The following is a 16,741-nucleotide window of genomic DNA, read 5'->3' on the forward strand; positions in this document are numbered from 1 at the left end:
TGTAAGTAGCTACTCAGATCTTCCCGTGGAGATAGCAAAATGAATATTAGAGACCCACTTTTTGCTGCATATAGATATGCTCAGGAGAAATCACCAGATTAAGCATCGGACGTGCACGCCACTGACGCAAAAAGCAACGGTTGTCGATACGGTTAAAGCGAGTTTAGCGAGAGCAAGAGCAAAATACTTGCCTGTATGCGTGCATATACACACCACCGTACCGGCCACCGCACCCTCTCATATTCCGCTTCGCTGGTTTGTCTGTTTTAGCTCGACCTAGTTAGTTAACAAGAAAGGGAATGAAGGAAGGAGAGGGAGCGACAGAAGGGGCATATACGTATGCACTTTTTAACCCTTTCCCTTAGCTGAGCTTCCTGGCCTTAGCTTTGTTAAATTTCGATCGTTCGCATTCAAGAAACTCTCCATGGTGCACCGGACTCGAACATCGTCGACGCCACCACCAGGTAACAAGAAGTTCGTTCGGGGACGCTAAAGGGAGGCAGGCGCCTTCGCCTGCGGTTTCAAAGAACCGAGTTTTTTTTCCCTTTCTTTCTTTCATTCTTTCGAATTCTCTTTGGTCTCTCTTTTCTCTTGCACAAACGGGGGCCTCTTTTTATGTAAATAGCCGGGGAGGTGACCTTGAAAGTTAAACCGGATCTTATATATGGTCGATCTGAGAAGCGCAGGTCCATGAGTATTCGATATTTCTTGATCATTCAGAACGGGTTTTAACGTTTTCGATCAGATAAAAGGAATCCTACGTTACCATGGCACAAGTCCTCACCACCACAACTCTTTGGCCTCACCAAATGGCGCCACATCACCAGCCACACTATTTCACAAGCCCGCTAGCCGGTCTCCAGCCTCATCCTCCTGCTCCTGCTCCTCTTTCTGTCAGCTTCTCCCTCCTCTCTGCGCTCCCAGCAGATATAATCTACGAAATCACCGACTACCTCTCCAATACCGAAGTCCTAAAACTCCAACTAGTCTCCCGCGGTCTTCGCCGAAAATTACCGATCCAGCGTCTAAACTCCATCCATTCGCATAAGACCTACTTCCTCTGCCAAGACGGGATTCGAAAACTCGAGCGTATCGCAAGAATACCTCGACTTGCCAAAAGAGTTACGCATATCACATTTGATCTTGAAAGCCCCTATGTCGGACTTCTTAAGCGTTACTGGTGCATTAGCACCGCGATGGGGTACCCGCAGGAAACTAGGGCGAGAATGCAGCGGTGGTATCACAACCATATGCGACGGAGTTTGACGTTACCATCTGCGAGAAGGATTAAGGATAAATCACTCCGAGCTTCTGGGTTGAAAAGGATTCTGAAAAGAATGTTTACGGGCCATGGCGAAGAAAGTGGGAGTTTAAGGACCAAGAACAGAGAAGCCGAAGAAGAAGCCGAAGAAGAAGAACCGACGAAATACGAAGACGCATTTCATGAAATCTTCACGTTGTTCGAAGTCCACTTGACTAGTTTATACCTAAAATGGCAGGATAAAGCCGAAATTCTGGAACGTATAACATCAGCCTTTCGATCCCTCCCAAATCTTCAAATCCTCGAGTTCAAAAGAACAGATATAACAAAGGAAGACCCATCGGTTATGTTAAAGATTTGGAGAGAATATAATCCAGAGCTAGCTTGGTTGCTGAAAAAGAATCCGGAAATCGAGGATGGTGATTTACCCTGGACCGATTGGTTTTCGAGAGAAGCTTTGCATTCTCATCTTTGGGAGGCTTATCCGTCGATACTATTTTGTGCTGCTCAGGCGAAACGACGGATTAAGGAAGTTCGAGTGGGTACACTTTCAACTGAATATCCAAAGTCTGGAGCTATGATATCGTTCTTTGAGCCGTACCATGCGAGGATCAGTGATACCACGGGCCGCCAAGCTACTGAAGCCGAGTTGAACAGCTGGATCGAAAGGCACGCGGAAGGGTATCGGTACACCTTTTCGGGACTACGAAGATTGGAGTTATGTTTAGATGAGAAAGAGAGGGAAGGGTACCATCGGGAATATTTTGAAGTTTCGCCGTTGTTTACGGATACCATTAGGACGGTTGAGGATTTAGTCGTTTGGAAGGTGCAAGGGAGTGAAGTACGAAGGGAGGAGAATACTACACCTAAAGAGTTTGTGGTGCCCACAACAATGAATTTGGAGAAATTGAGGAGGATTGAACTTGGAAAAGTTGGAATCACACTTCGTGGGTTAAAGGCATTCTTGTTGACAAATAAGGAGACGGTTAAGGAAGTCGTATGCGGAGAAGGAACATTCGGACACAGCGTGGTGGAGAAAGAAGAAATCCTCGATTTCCTGGAGCAAACTCGAGATAACATGGGTTTGGAAAACATCGAAGTCGATTTTTTGGTCGGGAATCAGTACCGAAGGCTTATCGATGAAAAAAAGTATTTCTTAAGTGTTAAGATTCATGGAAACTGGAGGGATCGGGCGTTTTGCGGGTTTGATATCGGATTGAAGTATAGGTTTACCACCATTTCGGGTGAAGACACGATGCAGAGTCATTGGGTGCGGAAACACTCGTATGAGGAGTTTGTGAAGTTTATTGCTGTTACCGATGTTCAGGAACACTTTGAGATTCAATGAGTTTCAAGCTGACTTTTTTTTTCATTCTTTTGCTTAAATATTTTTACTCTCGTTAGGCTAGCTAGGCGTACAATAGGGGCGTATTACAAGTTAATAATATATGACAATGGTATTACAAGAATTTTTCCAAAAAGAAACCTCCAGAATTCAAACTCGCTTGTCGCCCGGACCGATGGTTATATAACTAGATCCATCCGACTTCTCCAATCCAAAAAGGGTAGCAATTTTCCCATTAAACTCCGCAAAAAAACAAATTAAAAAGCTTTTAGTTAATCTCCCGGTCTTTTACCAAGGATAAAGCTTTAATTCTTATAACCCGGTTTCGCGGGTTCGACATACCCAGGTGGTACAGTCGAGCCCGTCGTTGTTCCATGCTGTTGGTTTGCTTGTACATTATGCGGTGCATAGTATTCTGAGATAGGTGGAGTATGCGTATGCTCCTCCGGTCGTCCTCTCATCTGTTGATACCCTGTTCTTGCCAATCTTTCCTTTTCGTCTGCTAAGGCTGCATCGCCAGCTAGACGTTCGACATTGGCGAGGATTGTGTTACGGAAGTAGTCGCCTGCGCCCTATTTTTTTTCGGGATAGTGTACATATGTTAGTAACTTTCATCCAAAATTTACAAAAGGAAGTTTAATTATAAAGTGGGTGGGTGCTTACTGTAACGCGACGGGTCACTTGAGCTATACCCGAGGTCGAGGAATCTATGATGTCCTGGATGTTACCCCAGTTCTGGGATTGTGGAGGGTAAGTGGCGGTCGTACTTGTACTTGCGGGGTTTGTTTCTTCGTATTTTGGGGGAGTTTGGGAAGCCATTGTGGGTTATCGAAATATATAAATAAGTATATAATACGATATTAACTGTGAGTGGGGTTTGTAGTCAAGACGGGGTAGATGTTTTCTTTGAAGTTTTGATAATGTTCAATAGTATTGATTGACTATCGATTCGATTCGATTTAATTCAAGGATAAGATTTAAATTGGGATTGTACAAAATAGATGATGATGCATGACATGATATAGCCTGGGCAAAAAAGGGAAGCTCTACAAGGTTATATATATACTCGCCACCCCGAACTTTTTTTCTCCCTTATCAACTTAAGCTTTTGATAAGGAAAAACAATAATGACACCGAAAGAAAAACACCCGAAGAGAACCGCCAATTCGGACGTTCACAAAAGTCCGAAGTCTGCCGTCATGAGGAAAAGGGAACTATTGGGTGCGGTTACGCATGCATGCATCTACATGTATGTAATAAAAGTGACGTCACGAGGTCAAGTGGCAATCACCGGCAAACATTATCGTTTAACTTTCACTATCTTAATATGTAAATTCGGAAGTGCGGGGAGGGCAGAGAAAAAAAAAACAAGTACTAGCAGAGCTGAGAAAGGGAAGAAAAACGTGGTATCATCGATGTGTGTATGCATGGTGCATGTGATATCCACTCCCCGCAGTGGATCCGTATTGGCCTGACCAAGAAGGCCTAGAATATGGTCTTTTAAGACTTCGAAACCTCCTTTAGGAGACTGGCAGGTTACTATCGCGTGATTGGTTTTGTTTTTCTAACCGGGAATTTTGCGTTCGGGATCTTCGAAGAGCTGCACGCGGACGAATTTGGGAGCTCTGCTCTTTTCGGGATGTCGGGATATCGGGCTAAAGGGGGGTGTGGAAAATAACACGCTTGGAAATGTGTTGTTTGAGATAGCTAGAGTATGTGTCTCGGGGTTTGCCGAGGCTTTATTCGGCGTCTATACGATGATGATGTGATATGTATCACGATATTGATATAATATTGGTGATAATGGTTTAATCTCTTCATGCTTTTCTTATCTTTGCTTCATTGCCTATTGCCTTCTATCTATCCTATCTATCTAGCTACTTTACCAATATCTTCGAGCACCACGATATGTAGGGCACTCTAGATTAACGTAGAACCCCATTGCTATCAACGGTATTGAGTAAATCATTCACAGTAATTCGATGAAGGTCGAAATCCCATATAGATAGGACAGCGGAAGCCAGATACGGGCCCGGATTATATTCTTCGAGAAGTGTCTCAAACCAATCGAGTATGTTCGAGAACCAGCTCTAGAACCTGAATGTTTCGGAACATTCTAATGATTGCTGTTGAGTTTTATCTACAGGTTGGTTTTAGACCTCCAAACCCTCCCATATATATATACACAATTACCTGATTCTCATACAATGAAATGAAAACTAGAATATTTTAAAAAGGGGTATACCAGTATCTCCAACTCCGACATATCTGAGAGTTTGAAAGAATATAATATAATCGTATGCATAGCGGAAGACCAGCAATATTATCCTAAAAAAGCTCTGATATTAGAAATCCTGCAGCACTGACACTGACACTGCGGTAAAAGCGATAGGACACGATATAGTCGCCGAATCAGATTACCATTTTATATCTAGAAGGCAAACTTTATCGGATTTCTTTAAAGTTAGGATCTGCCAGAATAAGTCGAGCCATTCGCTTTTAGCATCTGTGGGCATTACCTATGCTCGCCAGACTATTTGGACGCCTATTTGATGAGGATAACAGCAATTAGGTATAATCGCGCGTCTGCACCGGTTCTGTAAATGAATACCTAGCTCGCTTTATAGACACAGAATACCCAGACGATACCTGAGCCCAAATGGGCCTGCTCCGGGAAAGTATTAGGTGAAATCCTAGTCTCGGAACCGCAGTGCACTAGTGGAGGCTGCAAGCGGGAACCTCATCATATTAATGCTCTTATTTCAGTAAATCATGGCAAACATAATTTACCGCCCAAGAGGAAATAAATCTGTTCCTAGATTATCACCAAAATATTAATTAGTTTTATATATACTAAATTATAAATACTCAGCCTAGTCGAGCAGCATCCTCATGTCGAAAGTAACCTGGCCCTCTAGAAATGTCGAAATCCACGAATACTATATATACGAGTATTCTCACGGACTCTAGATTTACCAAAGATAATAACGTCAAACTTATATTCTTCGACTACAGAGCCTTTAACCGGAGATTTAGAGCCGACGTCGGTTGCAACTGCGATCCATGATAGGAACTCGTCGCTTGAGTCAATACTGCAGTACGATAAGATGTTGTCGATCGTAAAATGGTGTCCCGGCCAGCGTTTGGGCCACTCAAAATACGAGTCCTCCGCCTTAAAATCCGGTGATGGTTATTCCACTGGTATTCGTGCTTCTATGGCGAGGCTAGATATAATTCCTAGAAGTACTCCTGGACCGAGGCGACAATGGATTGCATCGATCGATTGAAAACCATCTCTTGTGATAATCCTTAAAGTCCACCCGGCAATGATAAAAGAAAGGGGGAAGTGAGGCGAAATAAGTAAAATATATATATTTGACCATCAGTTATATATACTCCATCAAGTATATGAGCACAGGCTGCCCGAAAACATCTCCATCTAGATGAATCATATACAGAGACTTTGATGGTGCTTCGTCCATGTAGATTCAAATTCGCTACGGCGTTATAACTTCAAGAATAGTCGCCGAAAAACGAAATGTATAAAGAAAATACTAGGATACTCCGTCGCCCTTGGTACCCTGATGCACTAGATGATATATGGGTATAATCGCGACTGATCATGTAGCACTGGAGTACTAAGCTAAATAAGACGAGGATCGAAGGGCCGCCGTACCATAAAAATACGTCGAAGCCAAGGAGATTCCATGGATCCAGGCCTTCTGCGCCACCGGGTGAAGATGGTCAAAATGATGGTAAAGGCCTTAAGGCTATTTCGATCTCGCAAGACTGGCGACCTCTAAAAGCTTTAGGTAATAATAAGGTTTTATGGGCAATTGTACAGATTAAGGGAATTCCACAGCAGTATGAGACATAGAACCGCCAGTACTCCCTACCGAATCTTCCCTTGGTCATGAGAAACTAGACCACTAGTTCCTAGGTCTAGCTGGTGACCATAATCAAGGGGTACGGGAAGACCTGGTATCGTTTCCAGACGTCACAAAACTAGGGACGCTGATATTTTTACCATGGAAAGAAAAACAATAAATAGTGTACAGGTTTTAAAAGGCTTGTTTAAAAAGATTACACGCAAGCCTAGAAAAAAAAGGAAAATGGGTGACGATAATGGACTCGAGACCCAGCCAGGGCTTTTATGATAGATGTGTACACCCTAAAAATATATTACTATCACTATTTAAAACCGGGATATATATGCACAAGGCCAAGTCTTCAAAGTCTAGGTATATTCAAAAAAAAAGAGAACAAGGACCGCACCATGGCCAAACCGCTAGCTACGCGCTGCGAGGCTAGTTAGAGAAAGAACTATTATTATATGTGGTGATTTCGAATTGGATGACCCCAAGATCTTTTCTCATTTTAAAATTTGTTAAGTTTAATTATAATAGCGAAGTACCGCGCCGCACTTTAAAAATGAACTTACTAGGTCGAAATTTGTCCATCGGCCGGTATCGTTCCCAGCGATAAACTTTGTCTCGTATAAACTATCAATGAGTAAATAAAGCAGTATCGGAAGCAACCTCGAACTCGCGAGGTAAAACACGGTCGATTTAGACATCTTATTGTGAAGGTACCATATCTAATTCTAGAAAACTGTATATTGCCACTATTAGGTGTCTTAAAATCACTGGAGTAGTTCCAGTGTATCCGCCCCATGACCCCGTAAAAAAAAACAAAAAAAGACAGAAAGAAATGAGCCGTTCCCATAGATTACAAACATATGGTCGGTGTTCGTATATACGCGTAGTTGCAGTCGATAGTATCAAACAACATGCATATATCTATTTTGTCCGTATTTTGTCACAATACGCTCCGAGACTATTACAATATGCAATACATGGTATATCTATCCAAAAAAACCCGACCATCTAACTGAATTTTGTTCTATAGCTGTCGCAAAAAGAGCCAAGTATACAACAGCGCTGCTGCCACTGCCTTATGTACTGAATTAACACCGTTATATATGGATGTTGCGAATGTATAAGGTATAAATGGGGGGGTGTGGGCACTGCCTAGGCATATTTCTACATTTTCCTTAATAAAATTCGTAGCGAGACCGCCAGCTCTGCAGCACTCGAGCTTGCTAGCCTAGCCATGCATCCTGGTGCCTTCTCCCGAACAGGTGATAACTGCAAACCCCTCGAGGCCTCTGTCACATATGTATAGAAATCTTGAATTTCGAATCTTCGGGGACACCGCGAATAATTGCTGCGGGTTTATGGGATTATTTCGGCTCATACTATCTCCTTGCCTCCAAGAAACCTCAATAGTCTATGGTAATTTTTCGTAGAATAAACATGAAACCCCCTTTCGTATCTTCATGTTTCGTGCCGTGAAGTAATTTAGCATGCTGCAGACAATACAAATTACATGAACGATAATACACAAAAGGATGCATCCATCTCTCTCTCCAAAGAAACGCCAAATTCCGCCCCATAAACGCCTTCATAACCTCATGTATTGATCAAAGAAAATTAGAACGATAAAGATGCAATGCATAGACGAGCAAAATTAGCATACTGAGCCATCAAGGTTCCTAGCCAAGAGGCTTGCCAAAAAGCTCATTCAAAGTAATCTTCCTTCCTTTACCTCCCGCTCCACTAGCAGCACTAGTATACCCACCATCTCCGCTGTTATATCCACTATTGTTCCCACCACCACCATTGCTGTTGCCGGTCCCCACAATCCCCAACTTCGGCCCTAACGCGGCCATAAGATCGACTCCGGCGTACTCGGCCGTAGGCGTCATATATGCCGGCGAACCTGAATATTGTTGTTGATGGTGAAGATGTTGCATCTGCAATGGTGGTAGATGTTGAGACATCTGTGGATGATGAGGGTGATGAGGATGATGAAGCATCTGTGGAATCTGCTGCGGGACCTGTTGTGGGACCTGTTGCTGTTGTTGTCCCCATTGGGGTTGAACCTGCAACTCTGCCTGTAATCGATCCGCATTCTCGACTCTCTTCCTCAAATTCTCAGCTTCTTTGGCAGCAGCAACGGCAGCGGCAGTAGCAGCAGCAGCAGCAGATTCATCAATCTCTTCCATCTCCTTGACTAATTCCAAAACTTTTGCTCCAACTCTTTCGCTCTCACTAGCCGTTGATGTCCCTTCCTGATCGAAAACACTAAGACCGTAACAGTCCTCCCAAGCCATCAACATGCTTATAAGTACCGAATTCGTAGTATCTACGTTTTCAATTCTTTTTGGGAGTGGGATTAGGAGGTTGTTCACCCCCTTGCGGTTTAAGACGAAAGCGTGGTATTTCCCCATTCCTTCTACCATCTTGGGGTCTAGGTTGTTTAGAGAAGAAGATGATGATGGGAAGTGTGGATGTGAAGGAAGGAGTTCGAGAAGGAATAAAGGCCCTTCGATGTCGAGTTTTTCCCAGTTTCCGTTCCGGATTTTGTAGGCTGTTGAGTAGGAGGTTGTAAGGTGGATGCGTGTTAACGACGGAAGGAACTTTTGGAGTACTGGGAAGTTAAGAGAATTTAGTTGCTCAAGGGAAGCTGGAGCATCGTGAACAGCGTGGAGAGCTTGAAGGGAGGGGCCCGAGGAAGTGTGAGGATGGGATTGTTGACGGCGGTGGGATTGGTGTGTAGGCCTAGGGTTCTGGGGAGGGGAGGTGGGGTGGTTGGCTTTTCGACGAGTCATTGTGAAGGCCTTTCGCAGGCAATATGGGATGCGAGGATTTTGAAAGGGCTTTTGGATACTATAATGCAGCGTCGTAAGCTTCTCGAGATGGGTGATGCTGATGATGACGATGCTGGCGGGGATGTTCGTTCGTGATGATGATGATTGAAGACGATGTGGAGGTTGGAAAGCAGATGTGGATCTAGCTTGGCGTTGAAGTTGTTTGGCGTCGCACAGTCCCAAAAGGGATATCTTGGCACTATTCCAAAAGAGGAAATATAACAGCAACGCAAAAAATACAACACGTCATTCGGGTGACAAACAAATTTACGTTACTAATTTGTGTTGTGGGACGTCACTAATAGCTACAACATGGCGAGGAAGCTCTGATGTTTATATCCTCCTAGTGGTGATCCTACAGACTAGCTTAGGACACGGGACTGCTTAGAGCTGGGGTTAAGATGGTTAGTCACGGAAGGGAAAGCTAGCTTTGTATTCGACTACCTCATGACACTATATCAGATCGAAGAGGACCCAGACCAAACGTAGCTAGCATACATGAACACTAGAATCGAAAACAACCAGACATTGCAATGCCTCGTGACGAAGTAAAGACAAAATGTATTCCATGAACCATTAACCCATTCAAAAACAAGATTAGTGTCGTTTGTCATATTATCGATGAGTAGGGCAAAGAACAAAGAGAAAGCACGAAGCAACAAGAGGAATGAATAAATGTTAACGACTTCAGGTCGATGGCCGAAAAAAAGCACAAAAAGCAACAAATCCGAAACCGATCGATCAATCAAGTCTGTTACAAGGGAGAGATCTTAGTAACGAGAGGATTGAAAACGCTTAGGACGAGTGTCAAATTCGTTTGGCTCCTCCCTCTTGACTGACTTTCGTCGGGTGACAAGGGTAAAGTCATCAAAAGCAGCACGACGCTCTTGTTGGACCGCTTCGATCTTTGCCTCGACGCCGATTATTTTGTGCTCGATATCGATGCGGATGATGGCTTCTTTGGCGATACGTGACTCCATGTCAGTCTTGTAAGCAGTAGCCTCCTGAGCCGGGAGGCGAGCCATAGCAGTTGAACCCATGGCTGTCTGAATGTGCTGTGGAACCTCGCTCACACATCTGATCACCGTCTTATAGCGCTCATTCTTACAAAAATAGTCAGTATTCCTGTGTATCAAAGGAAAATATTGAGAAATGGATACGAAGAATACTTACGACCACTCTGAGCTGGTCAAGGTTCAAGGAAGGGGTGTTGTCGACCTCACGAGCCGTGTCAATGACGGTTTTGATGGCCAAATTTTGAACGTGGGTGACATCGTTTAAGAACTCGCAAATGAGTTTGGAGGCGAGCCTACTGACATTGATGTCATCGTCATCGTGGTAACGGAACCCTTCAATGTTGGCAATCATGTCACGCAAGAGACCAAGTTTGGCATGAAGCCTCTCTTGATTCGTGACTGGATTGTTCATGGCATCAATAGTTGGTTCAACAACAGGAGCTTCAACTGGAGTAGCAACATTGCCCTCGGGAATAGGCTGAAGCTTCGCGCCAGCAGCTGGCTGAAGGATGAAAGAAGTACTGAAAGATTTGTCAGACATTGTGAATTTGTTTAGGGGTCTGTGAAGAGGTATTAAGACGCGTTTTGATAATTGGAAAGAAGCGTTATGGTCTTTGAGCAACGTGGAGTGAGTTTGATGAAAGAGAGACGGAGTAGGTTCAAGCGCCGAGCGTCGACGTTTAAATAATTTCACTCAGCATTGATGGAATCAACGTCAACGCCACATCACCAGCCTCATCTCATCCTGCAAGGGCTATCAAACACTCATGATATGACATCATGCCCTATACAGTCCTTCGTTGGCACCATGGGTAGTGTTTCAGTAAGTAATTTCTATCACTGCCATAGTGTTTTCCTCAGCCCCAATTGCAGGTAGATATAGAATAACACGATCGCACACGAAATACACCTGTAATGCTTAGAGCTGATGATTCGCCTTTAAGGATCGTATTAATTCTTCATTGCGCTATTAATACGACAAAGTACATGTAGCAGCGTCTCCATCAAAGGTCCAATTCTAGTGTACAAAAAAAAGTCGTTACAGTTCTAATCCATATTCCAGAATCTTATCCGGGCGGCAGCAACCGACAGTACCATAACAGACTATGTACTATAGACGTTGAACTACACTAAAAGATCTTTCCCACACCACCAATGTCCTTCTTTCCCTTGAAGAATTGTTTGTCGAACCAATCCTTAGCCATCATCGTATTGTCTGGAAACTCCTCCAGCAATCGCTCAAAGACCTTGACATAGTCAAGACACTTCTCCAGATGCTCGAGCCAGTAAGTTCGTTCTTTGACTCCACGATCAAGGCTCAAGACTTGTTGCTCGGTATAGATCTTCTCGCGGCTCCTTTCTTCAATGATCGCCCCGACTTCGCGTTGAAGGGTTGGAATGAGTTTCTTAGTCATGTCTCTCTGCATTCGATTAACTTTGTATCAGTACCTTCGCTTCATACATCGCAATAATACCATATACGAGGAGGAACGGGGGGTAAGATGAACTTACATGCAAGGCAACAGCACGAGGGTCAGGCAAGAAACTTTCATGAAGGTAATCATTCCTGATCTGAAGCCACATCTGATTCCACAACTCATATCTAATCGCTCCCGCGTTATCAGTCAAAACCTGAACAGGATCGTTAATATCAGAGGCGGCAATGAGTCCATCGTTATAATAGTACTGGTTAACCCTTTCGGCATGATTCCAAGGATCATGGCGATGAGGATTGTACATGGCGTTGAGAGGTTGACGAAATCCCTTAGCGAGAGCGCGAGTCGCAAGATCTTCAACTTTGTCGAGGAATTTCCAAAACATTGTGGTCTTCGGATTGGGAGTCTTGGAGCGAACTGTGCGGATGGGTTTTGCGGGAATGGCTGCAAGGACCTTGATCGTATCAAGTTCGGCCTGAGCTCGCTTCAATGCTTCTTGGCGGAGGTACTCTAAGGTTTGAGCTGGATCCAAGATTTTGCCATCTGTAGCTGGAACGGCGACTGGTGTGTTATAATGCTTCCCAGGTTCGATCAAGCTGAAATTCTCCATTTTTGCTTGGATATCGCCAAAGAAGAGAATATCTTTTCTGGCTTTAGCTTCTTGAGAAGGTGGAAGCTTGGTAGGAATTATCTCCGGAACCTTGATGGAGGCGATCTCTGGAACCTTGATAGGAGCGGCCTCTGGAACCTTGATAGGAGCGGTCTCTGGGGCTTTAGTAAAGGTGGTCTCTACAATTTTCATAGACGCAATCTCTGTAATATTGGCTGACGCAGTCTCCAAAGCCTTGACAGAGATGACCCCTTTGACCTTAACAGAAATGATTTCTGGAGATTCCTTTGGGGCGGGAATCGTAAGGACCTGATCGAGTTCCGATATAGAGGGTTTTGAAACGCGTTCCCGTGCTTTCTTGGGAGGGAGTCCCGGAGCAGGAGGAGGGATATTCTCCTTTGGAGCAACCTCAGGAGTTGAAATCGGGGTGGTATCAAACCCGGAGGCACCGGGCTTGAAGATCCTGGCAAGTGGGTTAAGCTTTGATACTTGAGACATACTTGATGGTACTCTTGATGGAGGGGAGAGTAGGCTCTGGAAGATAGGAGATGATGGAAAGTAATGATAGAGATTGACTGGGAGCGAAGCTCAGAGGTCGAGATGGGAATGAAAAGGTGGAGGTTTGAAATTCGTAAGCAGGAGAGACAGAAAAGAAGAAGGAAAATATGTTTGCTAGTCGAGGGAATATGTTAATGAAAAGTCACGAGGCGGTCATTTTGACGACAAGAGGGGAGCTGTCTAGCTAGGAAGAAGTGATCAAATGGAAGACATCATAACATATGTGATGCTTCTTTCAGCCCAATACTTTAACCGCTTTAAGGAAATTATAGCGTAGGCGTGCAGGACTACCTCCCGCCTCCCAGTAGGGGCTAGTCTGAATTACTGGGCCGTTATAGACCTTGCCTGAAGACTTTCATAAAGTCTGGCCTGGTTAAATAGCACTTCGATAGAAAGCCATGATATCATGATATGATAACGGGTGTTAAATTACATAGGGTGGTTTATTGCATCGCTAATTTAGTTAGCGGATAATAAGCGTGCATTCTAGAGCATCCCGTAGGCTCTACCGGTTTGTCAATCAGAGCATGCGTATATACTGTCAGGAACTGCGAGATCAGTATAATCATAGTAGCCAATACCAGCTCGAAAGATACTTGAAAAGGAAATTATTAAGATTAATAACTTTCATAATTTCAACTTGAGTATATCAAGGTATCTTCTTCGCGATCCGAATGATCAAAGCCTTACAAAGTATGAAGCTTAGATCAGACATCCGCTGAAGGAGATATATCTCCTCTGTCTTAAAGGGAAAGATAGAGGAGATGGGATTAAATACATGGAAAACCGTAAACAATCCATCGATAAAACAAGAAGCTGAATAAAAGGCCATCCTAAAAGGGCGGAAGCTATTTGATGATCCAGAATGCCAAAGTCCCACCATGCATAAGATAGGCAAATCTAGATGTTAAACAGCCTCCGGGGATACGATGGACCAAGAAAATAAGAAGTGGGGGAAAAAACACAATATCTCAATGACGGGACAGTGTCAACGCAGCTCACTAGCCGAAAGAAACAATAACAGAAAATCCGAACTGAGTAGATGATCGCTGCGAAATGAAAGTGTCATCTGTCTGAAAAAGTCAATCCACATCGAAAAAATACCGAAAGAAAAATCAATGAGCGATTCGAGCTTCATCAGGGAATCGACGGTTGATGGCATCCTGGGTGATCTTCAAGGCATGATGGCACTCTCTTCTCTAATAAGAGTACGTACGGCGGCACAAGAAGGGTCCAAAATACCACGCGAAGGACAACTCTTCGTTGGTTTGTTCGGCAATACGCTCACGGTTCCTTTGATACTCGGCTTCAATTTTGGCAAATCCGTAGGCCTAGAGCTAGGATTAGTTCTCAGGGGTTTCCAAGAAGACAAGTGAAAATTGACGCGCACCAAGTGGACGAGATAATTCTGTGGGAGGACTTCCAAAAGGTGAATCCAACGGAGAACGAGTTCATTGTATTGACGAATGTAAAAGTCCATGAGGTTGACCGCGTTCGTCTCGCCATTCTCTGGGTTTTTGACGTGGGGGAACTCTTGGGGAGCATTTTCAAAATCATACGGGATTGGAAACACCGGACGTCTGTGGTATTCCGGGAAAAGGTTATGGGCTGGGGGTGGAACATAGCGTGGGCTATAAATTACTCCTGTAGCGGCAACGTTTTCCCGAGTTTGAATGTGTGCTGTTGCAAGAACTTCATCCTGAGCAGAGCGAGACTCCGCAGAAACCCGCATAATATGGGTTTGGACGACCATGGCGCGTTCCTGGTGCCTGGCTGTATGGTCAGGGTTGAGAGCTTGAAAGTAAGCTTGTTCCCAGCTAGTGCCGTGATCCATTGATTGGGGACCACCAGGAACTGTCATTCCCGAAACTGGATCTTGACGACTACCATGAACCGTCGTTACCAGCAACGGGTCGCGATAGTCGCCGTGGACTGTCGTTGCTGGAACATGGTCTCGGTCACCACGATAAACCGTCATTGCAAGCACTTGATCTTGATCACCACGAGCAGCAGCCATTACTGGGCCTGGGTCTCGATAGTTATTAGAAACTTCCATTTCTAGAACTAGCTGTTGATTCTCACGGAATGCAGAAGGTTCCGGGACGGAAATTTGTCTGGTTTTTATCGTTAGTTTAGGTCACACCTAATCTGGACGCAAGCATCGAACGAGCTAGGTTCTTTTAACATACTGAGCGTTAGCCCCATTGTCACCATGGCCATAAGCCCAATTGGGATCGAAAAGATTGTTGTCCGAAGACATTTCGACTAGCTGCATTTTTTTGTTAGCTCGATGGGTAGGTAGGTCGGAGGCAGCTAAGACTAAGCTTGGGGGCTATAAAACTAAAGCTAAGTACTTACTCGAATTGGAACTTGCTGTAAAAGAGATATTGGTCCCTTAGAGTTTTATCCAAAGCCAAAATAGACTACAAGAGACGGGTGAATGACAAGGGGAGAAGGACGCATACCAGATAGAAAGGTGGGGATGAAAGATAAGAGGTGAGGATGATAGAGAAGGAGGTGTCGATGGGTTTGGTCCAGTTTGGTTGGATGGAAGCCGACGTTTAAATAGTGCAGTTGTAGATGTTAACTAGCCACCATTTCCGCACCGCCACATTGTACTTTATCAAGCCCCGTACTGTAGAGAATGTCCCAATGGTCCCCGGGGTCCCTTGACCTCCAAAACGTCTCCCAGAATTATTCCACAAGCCAGAGAAGAAGAGCGACAGTCTGTATACATAGACTTTTCCATGAAGCCTTCCATCTCTTCCGGTTTCGCTGGTGGGACGTGCAGTCGTACCGTGGATAGGTATTCCCCAAACCACCAACCTTACTGTTCCTGACACTAACGATTTCCGCGCGTGAGAATCGAATAGTGCCAAAAATCGGTGTTTAACGCTTTACCGTATGTCGATACTTCGAAATACCCCTTTTCTGTGACGGAAGAGCGTATACGTGAAGAAGCAGTAAAGAGATCTTCCGGATCCAAATATTCCTTCAAAACGTACCGACGTTTTCAACATAAAACTTTAGGAAGACGACAACCTCTTCGGTCACGCGCCGGGGTGTTGCTCGGGACCCTGTCAAAGGCGAAAGGGCTTGTTAATTGATATCTGAAGGATACCAGGGCTCTTGGTAGTCTGTTTGGGCCAGGGCTAGCATTGCGGTTCGTGATGCCCAGCGAAGGAACGTCCAGAGGGCCTGCTATCGAGAGAAAGAGTATGCTGATTAGCATATGTATTGGCGGCACTAAGAGACCGCCTAGATGGCTATGAACCAACACGTTTGAATGACCTTTCTGATGAGGCTCGTGGGCATATATTCCGATCAAGGTCATTCTGTTGAGAAAGAGAAGTGATACTGGACTGAAAGAAAGAGAAATGAATCGATAGAGTGCTCTAATTAGGAACTTTGAAAGTTTAAATATCGGCGGAAGTCCTGTCTGGAAGCTGTACAATTACAAATGTTGGTAAAAGAGGTGAAACGGGCCTCAAGAACCCTTATCTCAGCTCGAGGGGAGTGCATCCCATGCGGTATATACACGTGGGGCCTAATCACGTGGGGGCACATGATCCAGAGGAAGGTTCTGGACTTTGTTTGGGGGAGTGCACGAGAAGCTCAAGTCGAGGGAAGGGTATCTAGGATAGGAAGATCAAGCTGAATTGACCTTTCTAGAGTCTACCGAAAGGGTTCAATAGAGCTCAGGGCCGCGAGGTACTGGGATACAGCAGAGACTAAACCACTGGTCATTGGCAATAGCATAATATTAATTGATACAGTTTTGGGGCTAGAATTGAAGTTTTTGA

At 44.5% G+C, this 16,741-nt stretch overlaps 6 protein-coding genes across 6 annotated transcripts; 1 reads left to right on the forward strand and 5 right to left on the reverse strand.

Moving 5' to 3' along the window:
* Nucleotides 1–767: 767 nt before the first annotated feature.
* On the forward strand, nt 768–2,609 carry AOL_s00079g407 (uncharacterized protein; the record flags this gene model as incomplete). The annotated part of the gene is made up of 1 exon (XM_011124282.1): nt 768–2,609. The coding sequence occupies one exon, from the start codon at nt 768–770 to the stop codon at nt 2,607–2,609; it is 1,842 nt and encodes a 613-aa protein (XP_011122584.1).
* A 302-nt stretch (nt 2,610–2,911) lies between these two features.
* Nucleotides 2,912–3,425, reverse strand: AOL_s00079g408 (uncharacterized protein; the record flags this gene model as incomplete). Its single annotated transcript, XM_011124283.1, has 2 exons — nt 2,912–3,178; nt 3,270–3,425. The coding sequence occupies 2 exons, from the start codon at nt 3,423–3,425 to the stop codon at nt 2,912–2,914; spliced, it is 423 nt and encodes a 140-aa protein (XP_011122585.1).
* Nucleotides 3,426–8,160: 4,735 nt separating this feature from the next.
* AOL_s00079g409 (uncharacterized protein) lies at nt 8,161–9,279 on the reverse strand (the record flags this gene model as incomplete). The annotated part of the gene is made up of 1 exon (XM_011124284.1): nt 8,161–9,279. The coding sequence occupies one exon, from the start codon at nt 9,277–9,279 to the stop codon at nt 8,161–8,163; it is 1,119 nt and encodes a 372-aa protein (XP_011122586.1).
* An 809-nt stretch (nt 9,280–10,088) lies between these two features.
* AOL_s00079g410 (uncharacterized protein) lies at nt 10,089–10,875 on the reverse strand (the record flags this gene model as incomplete). The annotated part of the gene is made up of 2 exons (XM_011124285.1): nt 10,089–10,421; nt 10,492–10,875. 2 exons carry the CDS (start codon nt 10,873–10,875, stop codon nt 10,089–10,091), a joined length of 717 nt encoding a protein of 238 aa, XP_011122587.1.
* Nucleotides 10,876–11,464: 589 nt separating this feature from the next.
* AOL_s00079g411 (uncharacterized protein) lies at nt 11,465–12,878 on the reverse strand (the record flags this gene model as incomplete). Its single annotated transcript, XM_011124286.1, has 2 exons — nt 11,465–11,755; nt 11,847–12,878. 2 exons carry the CDS (start codon nt 12,876–12,878, stop codon nt 11,465–11,467), a joined length of 1,323 nt encoding a protein of 440 aa, XP_011122588.1.
* A 1,259-nt stretch (nt 12,879–14,137) lies between these two features.
* AOL_s00079g412 (uncharacterized protein) lies at nt 14,138–15,198 on the reverse strand (the record flags this gene model as incomplete). The annotated part of the gene is made up of 3 exons (XM_011124287.1): nt 14,138–14,269; nt 14,329–15,052; nt 15,128–15,198. 3 exons carry the CDS (start codon nt 15,196–15,198, stop codon nt 14,138–14,140), a joined length of 927 nt encoding a protein of 308 aa, XP_011122589.1.
* Nucleotides 15,199–16,741: the final 1,543 nt, after the last annotated feature.

This window comes from Orbilia oligospora, assembly GCF_000225545.1.
Source record: "Orbilia oligospora ATCC 24927 unplaced genomic scaffold scaffold00079, whole genome shotgun sequence".
Taxonomy (NCBI): Eukaryota; Fungi; Ascomycota; class Orbiliomycetes; order Orbiliales; family Orbiliaceae; genus Orbilia; species Orbilia oligospora.